This window comes from Homalodisca vitripennis, chromosome 1 (genome assembly GCF_021130785.1).
Source record: "Homalodisca vitripennis isolate AUS2020 chromosome 1, UT_GWSS_2.1, whole genome shotgun sequence".
Taxonomy (NCBI): domain Eukaryota; kingdom Metazoa; phylum Arthropoda; class Insecta; order Hemiptera; family Cicadellidae; genus Homalodisca; species Homalodisca vitripennis.
This window is the reverse complement of record NC_060207.1, coordinates 137,818,781-137,829,203: the sequence shown is the minus strand read 5'-3', so window position 1 is coordinate 137,829,203 and position 10,423 is coordinate 137,818,781. Positions and strand designations below refer to the sequence as shown.

Genomic DNA, 10,423 nt, shown 5'->3' with positions numbered 1-10,423 from the left:
CCGAAACCTGTGTTTTTTTAACTTAGGAACCATTATTTAAAAAACTATTCAACTTATCATCTTAAAATTTTATACATACCTTCTCCATACTATGGTGAGTAATGCCATGCATTGTTGTTAAATTTTAACCAATATAGGCTATAATAAAAAAATATGTAACTTTTTTACCGGTTATTCATTTTTTAAGCAATGTTTAGTTTTGTTTTATAATTTGAACCATTTATGCAATAACACTCAAATTGCATGAAATTATGCCTTAAGTAATAACAATCGCACACCAAAAATTTCAAGTCGGTATCTTTAATACTTTTTAGTTAAACGGTATACCTATGTGTCGTTATGTTTGTCCATATAAATAGCATGGGAGGAGCCGTCGCGACTATTAAAAATCCTCTTTTTATTTTTAACCTAATTAGGATTTATTAATTAAGAAGACTCCTTATGTTTGCCCTAAGTATCAGCTTTAGCAGTATTTGGCCCACAATGTTTTTAACTTTATCTGCAGCAATTCCATGTCACTGTTATTTACCTCCTTATTGTCCTAGAGATTTGGAAATAGAGAATTATGATTAAACAGTACATTATGAGTCTGCAATAATAATTAAAAAATGTCAACAAATCAATTTATTTGTGAAAATTCAATGTTGTGTGTATGTGAAATTGCAGGTCCAGACCCATCATCTTAATTTCTTTTGGGAGGATGGATACATTAACCATTGTTTTAATATTATATATTAAAAGTAAAACATTAGGATCCAGACTTCTGTAAATAATCTTAACCAGGTAAAATATGAATCATGATGATCCATCTAGTTATCTACTGCATAATATACATGAAGATATGTCCATGTTTATTATATCACAATGAATAACACTTATTAAACAGCATAATTATTTACTTTCCCTAACCTTGTATTAGTGTGGCAGTACTTTTTAAAAATACATCAGTCTGGCTCAGCAGTAACGAGAACGTCTAAACTTATACGAATTAAAAATATGTATTCCAAGCAGGCAAGGAATAATAATAAGAGAAGCAGTAATTTTATTTGTAGATTTCTACCATAATTGTATTAACCTGTACAATTACCTATATACCTGTAACCTGTACGTATATTAACAACTAATATGTTTATTTTCTTTTCTTACAATTATTTAAAACAAGAGCTAAATGCATAAAAAACTCAGCAAGGCTGAAAATATGTCAGCAACTCCAAGTGATACGATAACTAAATGCAGTATATGATTGATAAGCACCAGTACTCTAATCTCTCTGACTTTGTTACAATTCATCAAACTGCTCTTGGGCAATGCCCAATAAAACAATAACACTTGTAAAATATCTAATAAAACATTCCAATTTAGAGGTGAACAGAATTGATATATACAGGATGTAAATGCCACACTCTTTTTATCTGAGATAAAATTATTTTGCAATAAATTTACACACACATTATTTTACCGTTGTAGTCTTTACAGCATATCAATACAGTTTTACAGTTCTTCTGAGCATATCAATAATAAAATACTGAAAAGTCTTTACACTACACTAAAGTACTATAAATATTTGTATCTCTTTCAACAGCATTCAACCACAGCCCTTCTTTAACTTTTGGAAATATTGCATTTATATCAAATCTAAGAGGTAATGGTGTTTTCTCACTCACCGTCAACGAGTACCTAAACAAGGTCCTTGCAATACACACTTTAATAACGAGCACAGCGAACCTCATAGCAATACAAGTTCTTGGACCATTTCCAAATGGAAAAAACGTAGCACTCGTTTTGTACTTATTTCCGGCAAACCTGTCTGGGTCAAACTTCTCTGGTGAGGGATAGTAATGGGGATCCATGTGAACAGCAGAAACAGGGATATTAACAAATACACCCTTCTCTAAAACAATGTCAGTTCCAGGTAATTTGTACGGTTTCGTCACTGATCTCAGCAGAAAAGTGCTGTAGTTGTAAATCCTCATAGTCTCTTGAATTACTTGGTCAAGGTAGACCATTTCTTGAAAGGCAGAATAGTTCCAGCCCCCATACTTGATTACAATTGCTTCTACTTCTTCACGAATACACTTCTGGATTGATTCATTTCTGGCAATTTCAAAGAGAGCAAAGCTCAATGGAGTCGCAGTTGGGATTGTGCCTCCATACAAAATATTGAATATATGTGCAGTGATGTAATCATCTGTGAAAACTTTTTCACCACAGTTAAGCTCAGAATAGGAATTATATTTTAATTGGTTTACACTCTCCTCTGTTCTCTCTGAATTATGTGTAATTAAAGCTCTGTTCTTCTCTTTGTTCTTCAATGTCAACATCAACTGTAACAAATCTGTTCTTTCAATTCCGCTTTGTTCACGGCATTTAATCAGAGCTTTGGTGAAATTAATAAAAAACTGAATAGAAGAATTGGGCATAATGAGGTTATGAATCCAACTGAATACTTTAGGGTGAATAACAGCATAGATGGTCTTAGGCATATGTAATGGAGACGTGTTAAATATGAGATCTATAGCATTCCAGAATTTATCACTTTCGGAAGAACCTGACAACACTTGAACACCTAGGGTACAACTCGCAATAACCTCTGTTGTAAAATCAAACACCAACGATTCCACTTCAAATAGTTTTTTACTTCTAACCTGTCTCAAGAAATTATCACTACAGCTAAAGATTTGTTGGCACATAACCTTAAGCTTTTCTGGTGTAAAAGCAGAGCTCAAATAACAACGCATGACTCGCCATTCATCTCCTTTAGCATGTACAAGTGATTTAGAGAGCATTTTATGAGAATTCCACAAACTTGTTCTCTCTTGGAAGTGGGAAAAATCGTGCACTAGAACTCTATCTATCAAATCTGGTGAACATATTATTATTGCTGGTTTTCTGAACAAGTATACCCCTCCAAATCCTCTTTCTCTGAACTCTGTATAGCACCTTGTTGCAAATTCTGCCCAAGAAATTTTCTTTAAAAAGGGATCTTTTATGTTTCCAAATATCCAGTGAGGCTCTAGGAAAGGTACCTTGCGGTCCTGCCAGTATTTAAAGTTCTTTATCTGGTACCAGTACAAAATTAATGCAAAAGAAATCAAAATAAAAACTATAACTGACACTAGTAAACACATTTTACTAATATGTAAAGGTTAATAAAACATTACCTCCAACCATTTGACAACACACAAACTTATAAAGTGGCTGGCTCTACTAGGTCAAGATAACCACTGTCTTGATAATTTCTTAATGTGATTATGTTATCATAAGTGGTGGTGTATAGATAAAAGTAAAGGATCAGATGTAATCATTGTTTTCTTTTTTACAGTAAAATAATGTTATAACAAATCTAACTGCATTTAACATACTTGTGAACAAATCAATCTCAAATTTATGCAAAATATATTTAATTATTTTTTTAATAAAAATTTTTAGTTTTTAAGATAATTCTAGTAAAACTTTGCATTTAAATAAAAAAAGTCCCCTTCCAATTTAGAAGTTAATTTTGTTTAATTTCTCAAAAATGTCTTTATAAAGTCCTTTATGGTATACAATCTCCATTTGTCATTTGTATGTGTCCAAACCATTCCATTCTGAACTACACCCACATTCCACTATTAAAGTAATCAGATTGTAAATAGCCAAAGGGATCAAGACATGCTCAGGATCCATTGTTGATGATGTTTGGAGAGTGGAATTCAGTCATCAGAGAGATCCAATCTCATACTACAATGAAGGCTTTGGTGCAACTTGACAGCTTAAAATAAAAGCACAAATATTCCTCAAGGTGGCTTCAGTAGTAAAGTCTCCATACACATTTAAAATAAATTTGCAATACTTAATTATGGTATTTTAAAATTTCAATTCACAATGCTTTGAAAACATAATCATCAAAAATTGGATAGCGTAAAAATCTTTTGTTCAATAAACTACAATCTGAAATGTATGCTTTAGATTACATTACTTGGCCACTAACTAATTACTATTGAGGCTCATTATGTGAATCATATTAAACATACATGAGAAACAATTTTTTTTTATTTGTCTCTCAAAACACTTTTAGATGAAAAGTGTATGTAACTACATACATTTTCCAATCACTAACACATATTTCTTGTTATGATTTTGTTAAACAACTCCATAGCAGCTCTGCACAGCTAATAGAAACTGAGCTCTCCCCAACTTCCACTTTGTTTTCACATATTTAGTTGCTGAATATTATATCTCTGTTTTGTAATATTCCAGATTAATATTTAATAAAAGTATAATATTACATGAATAAGTGGTTATTTTTTTATTTTAATTAATGAATTAATAGTTACATGACTATACCTATTTAATCTGGTGTTATTACAGAGAGTATACAGACTTACTAGAGTAAATTGAAGCTCTGAAAGCTACAAGATATTGACTCTTCACCACTTTTTAACCCCAGCTCTTAGTATGTTGCTGAAGCTTAATTCCTCAGTAATGAAAAAAAGAGTAACATAAATCAAATTACAGCTTAAATCAGAAATTTCCTTAATAATTCATATATGTATAAATTTATTATGTACATGCTTTTATGACGTTTCTAAACATGAATGGCATTATACAACGATGTTGTGCATAAATATATTATTCAACCTTGCTATGCAGTAAGGTTGAATAATATATTGAATAACTCTTGAAATCATTTCCATGATAAATGTCAAATGGGCTAATTTTCAAATGGATAATCACATCAGCATTTACCTTGTAACGTAGAATATATGATAAACATCATTATTTATTTTCTTTCTCCACTTTGACACTCAACTATATGCGTTATTGTTTGTGTCAGTGCGTTATCTCTGATACAGATTGTTACATCCGATGTACACTGTGGATATCTGAAAATGTACACTTACCACTGCATTAGAATAGAATAATTTAGAATAGAATAGAATAATTTATTGGCCACAAGATATTTCACACAAATACATAGGCAGGTCAGTATAATTTATAATTGTACTTCACTAGTTAAAGAAGTCATTGTCAGTCCATTGACTCAATAAAAACTCACTTATTGAATAAAATGCATTATTTAACAAGAAATTATATAATTTTGATTTAAAAGAACAGTCTTTTAATTTTTTCATTTCCATAGGCAATTTATTCATGAATTTAGATGCAATGTGCAGAGGGTTTTTTTCACTTTTGCTAAGTCTATGTGGAGGTAAATTTATTAAATGGCTATTTCTTGTATTGTACGAGTGGATTTCATTTCTGAGCATAATTCTGTCTTCATTTTTTCTAAGATACAACAAGCATTGCATTATATACAGACAAGGTAGAGTGAGAATCCTGAGCTGTACAAAAATATCCTACAGTGATCAAGCCTACCAGCTCCAGCAATGATACGGATAGCCTTTTTCTGTAGTATAAATACCTCTTCGGCATGGGAGGCTCCACCCCATACAACAAGACCATAGGTAATATGTGATTGGAAAATACCAAAATAGGCAGTGCGGATCCCGTTCTGGTCCAATTCACCACATAAGCGTTTTAAGGCATAAATGCTTCTGCTAAGTTTAATTTTGAGACCAATTATGTGTTGATGCCAACATAATGTTGGATCAAGGGTTAAGCCCAAAAAAGTTGGATTTTCTGTGTGTTGTTCTGGTTTTTCTTTAAGGCCAAAAAAGGTTGTCACTGTTTTATTTGTATTTAATACCAATTCATTAGCAGTCAACCAATTTTGAATGAGATTTTGATTTGATTTAGCATGTGCCAATGCTAGACTGCTACTAGGTTGTTTATTTATGATTGTAGTGTCATCAGCATAGAGGACGACATCCGCAGGTACACATTCACTCAAATCATTGATCATAATAATGAAAAGTATGGGGCCAAGCACTGACCCTTGCGGGACACCACAATTTACATCTAGGCTGCTTGATTCCTTGTTGTTGCTTACTACATATTGTTTGCGATTTTTCAGGTAACTTTGGAAAATTTTTAAGGCAAAGCCTTCAATTTTATTAGATACATTAGATACATCAATCTGGTAACTTTGATCTTATTTACTTTGGGGTCTGATCCAATGTCAGCTCTCATTTATTGTACTTAACATCAATCTTTTTTAAATCCTCAAATATATACAGGATAAATAAAAAGTCTGGAGTCTCCCTGTTAATATTTTAATAGGTCACACTACAAAAACTAAATTCTGTACACCTTTATGTTATGTTAAGAAGTACTTTTTGGGCATAATTACTATTTCATTCACCAACCCAAAATAAGGGATTTTGGGGGCAATTAAAAATTTTAATGATAAGCCCCATTGAGTCACCTCTCACTTTGAAGGTTCTGATAAAAAAAAAACAGTAACAACACAACTAGAGGTCTCTATCTTAATCCAGTATAAAATGCTGGCCAATTGGAAATTTTAGAATTAGAAATAACTATTTACAACCTAAACATAAGTAAGCAGCTAAAATTTGTAAATTTTAACCACCAATCAGTGACTTTTCATTTTTAAGGTATTCATAAAAGGTTACAAACTAGGGAAAGTAGATATTTCTTTGCAACCCATATTTTTTAAACCAATGAAGTAGTACATATTAATGCTACCTTCAATGCACATAAAGTCCACCATTTTGGGCTTGTGAACAAAGTAGTAATTATGTCCAAAAAGTACTCCATAACATGACATAAAAGTGTGCATAGTTTAGTTTTCCTTGTGTGAGCTGTTACAATATTAACAGGAGGTCTCCAGACTTTTTATTAACCCTATATATATTTCCAGAGAAGTTCTTTACCAATGGGAAATTCTTAATACATACCTAGATATCACAATCAACAAGGTAATAATGGCCCAGTATATTAATTGTTTTGTTGAAATGTGTGAATATAAAAAAATAACTAAAAATCTATTATTCAATTCCAGATAAAATTATTAATCAACAGTTTTAAATTATATATAGGCTAAAATATGTTAAGGCGTAAAACTGATACTGAATGTAATTCCAGCAAACAATGAGAGTAGACCAATGAGTCTAATTTATCATATAATCAGGAATAAAGACCCTCCCTCTGGTTATTTATGGGTTGCAGGCAGAGGATGATGCAAGATGACAAGAAGACAATGAGTCCCTCTTGTCTGGCCTCTCAGATACATCTCATGGAAGTAGGGCTGTGATATTTAAATAAATCTTCTGTCACCAAAACATGAGTGTTATTTTGATAAAACAAAACGTTTTCATTAAAATTAGCTATTTTCTACATTTGTATGCAGTAATTGAAATGTTCATTAAATGTAAAAATTAGCATTCTATGTTTTTTTAGATTGTATTTACTAGGTAATATTTTCATTTTTTTATATATATATAGGAAAACATTTGTATGTATCAGTAGCAAGTCAGTAATAAAAAATACCATTCAAACATCTGACTACTGGGACCAAAACTATTTAGCTATAAAATATAATTTTTGTGCTAAAGTAATTTTCTATGTATTTGTTTAACACGTTCAATGCGGTTGCGGTAGATCTACTGCACGGCTGCCTCGCGCCAGGCGCGCATGACGTAGATCTACTGCACAGCGCCATTGTTTAGAAACCAGTCAGTGTGCTCTCAGCACTCGTCGTGTATGGTTGTCCGTTTTGCCGCTCGTGGGGATATACTTTTCCCCGCGTTTTTGTGGTCGCCGTTCTCAGTTAGCGTTTTGTGGTTAGTTTTTAGACTACTTCAAAATTTTACCGTTTTTGTTGTGTGTTTAGTGTTATTCTTATAATACAATAGACATGGATTTGCCTCCTGGGAACTAGTGGAATCCAGAATAGACGTCAGTTTGTGGCTAATAGTGATTCTGGATTATGAAGACGACCCTGGTGTCCTGGTTATGCTCCGGACCTCGACGATGAACAATACGAGACTGATGAGTCAGAGGTCGAAGACCCAGACTATGACGTAAGACCACCACAATGGAGTCCTCAAACTATAGGTATGAAAGATGTACCGTTTACAAAAGAGGAAAAAGTTTTTTAGTCCCTTTGCCTAATGAGATTACCCCAATCAATTTTTTCTTGTTGCTGGTGGATGTGATTTTTTTGGAGGGCATTGTGGCTACTACGAATAGATACGCGTTGGAGTTATTCTGTGGACCTACTACAAACCCCAGGCTCACGAATCCATAAATGGAAAGACATTACGTGGAGGATCTCAAATGTTTTATTGGCCCTATTGCTGCACATGGGAATATTACAATTACCCCCGAATACAAGACTATTGGAAAACTTGTAAGCTGTTTTCAACGTGCTTCCCCAAATTCATGGCCAGGGACAAATTCATGCTTATTTTGCGATGCATTAATTTTGAAAGGTACCCTAACCCAAAACAACAGAGCTTCTAAAGTACAGTTTCTAATTGACTACTTCAACAATAAAATGGACTCAATTTATTATCCTCAAAAAAAGTTGTGCATTGACGAGGGAATGGTTTTATGGAGGGGACGGTTGTACTTTAGGCAATATATAAAAGGGAAACGCCATAAGTACGGCATCAAACTGTACAGTTTGTGTGACCCCCATGGCCTAATACTTCGTTTTTTTTTTTGTATGTATTGCGGAGTTTTAGATGATTACGGTGGTAAGGGCATGCAGCCAATGTTTGTATTGAAGCTGATGCAAGGGAAACTCAATTGTGGGCCACAGTTTATTTATGGATAATTATTATAATAGTTTTACTCTTGCCTCAAGCCTGCTCCGTAGGAATACATATTGCACTGGAACTCTTCGGCTGGACAGAAAATACGTATCTCCTGAAGTCAAATCGGCAACCCTGAAAAAGGGTGAAACCATCGCCCGCTACGCCGAAAGTGTTGTTGTCGCCAAATGGAAAGACAAACGCGTTGTCTCTTACATATCCACTGAATTTGAAAAATGACATGGTGAATTCAATTAATCGAGGTGGTTTGGAGAGACTAAAACCACTACCAATTGTTCAATACAACCATTTTATGAAAGGCGTGGACCGCAGTGACCAAATGATGTCATATTATCCTTGCGAAAGGAAAACACTGCGGTGGTGGTATAAAAAGATTTTTGTCCACGTAATTCAGATGATGTTAGTGAATGCACACTATCTCTATAACGAAGTTCGCACATCAAGTGGAGGAAAACAAAATGCCATTGTACGACTTCCGTCTGGAGGTTATTGACAAGCTACTCCCGGACGTTCCCGAGCCTCCTCGACCTCTGAAAGCGCCGCCGCGTCCCCCATGTACCCTCACGGATTACAGAAAAAGTGGCTTGTGGAAAGAGAAGTAAACAAAAGAGGTGCAGAGTTTGCTATGCAAATGGCAGAAAGAAAACGTGATGTGGCAGTGTTTAGAATGTGATGGACAGCCTGGGTTGTGTGTCCCACATTGTTTTGACCAATTTCCATGACTAATGAAGCGTACCTTGGGGAGGATGGTTGGGTTGTAAATAGTAGTTTTTAGTGTTTTTTATCAATATATTTTTAGTTATACTAAGTGATTTGTTCCCAGTATTATTATATAAACAATCGTTAGTGGTCTGTTTTTTCAAAAACAATAAGGAAGACGGTGCGCGCTTCGAAGAGAGACTGGCCCCAGGAGCGTGTGCGGTAGATCTACTGCACGTTTTCAAAAATGGCGAAATTCGGCTCTTTTGGTGTTTGATGACCTTTCTGTACCAACCCGTGTCACAACAACTAAATTGGTAAGTGAATACTAATAAAAAAAAATTAGCCTCTAGCAACATACATTACTTAATTTTTAGCAGCGAACGTGTTTAAGACAAGTTTTACAATAAAACTGCAGAAAATTGATGATACCAAATATCATACACAGAATTAATTCTTCATGTATACAATTCAGCTACAATTCTTTTTATCGGTACCTTTGATTTTTATCATTTTATTAAATGTAACAAAGAATGTGTTTAGCATAATGCCAACTTCACATTCTTGGTATTGACAACCTCATAAAAACTAAATAAACAACTCTATAAAATGCAACACCCCAACTTATTCTTCTTAGACAAATGAGGGATTTAGCTGCAAATCAAATGACTACTGTATTTCACAAATCAATAAATAAATTTGTTTAAAGTTCAAACACTATGTAGTATTACTAAATGTTAATAAAAACACTACTTTTCCAAATTGTAGTATATTTGTTTCCAGAAATTTTAATGCTGCACTCAGATGTATTTTGTTGTAGAGTGCTATTTTATGCTTTTGATACAAATACTTAATTAACTTCCTATTAGAGTAAATTACAGTCAATTATAGTGGTTTTTTACGTAGAGGGCATATATCGGCCTTTTAAGGGATCATTTTTTTTTTAATCCGGATAGTTCAATAACCCAGAAAGCATAAATTCACAGTTAATCTGGATTATCAATGCTTTACTGTACTAAGTTTCTATAAGCAACATTGTTATT

At 33.4% G+C, this 10,423-nt stretch overlaps 1 protein-coding gene across 1 annotated transcript; it reads right to left on the bottom strand.

Annotated features, from left to right (window-relative positions):
* Positions 1 to 1,019: 1,019 nt before the first annotated feature.
* LOC124371934 (probable cytochrome P450 6a14) lies at positions 1,020 to 3,292 on the bottom strand. The gene has a single exon (XM_046830307.1). The coding sequence runs from the start codon at positions 3,126 to 3,128 to the stop codon at positions 1,542 to 1,544; it is 1,587 nt and encodes a 528-aa protein (XP_046686263.1). The 5' UTR covers positions 3,129 to 3,292; the 3' UTR covers positions 1,020 to 1,541.
* Positions 3,293 to 10,423: the final 7,131 nt, after the last annotated feature.

Coding starts and splice junctions, on each gene's coding strand:
- LOC124371934 (XM_046830307.1), bottom strand. CDS start 3,128: ATGTGTTTACTAGTGTCAGTTATAGTTTTTATTTTGATTTCTTTTGCA.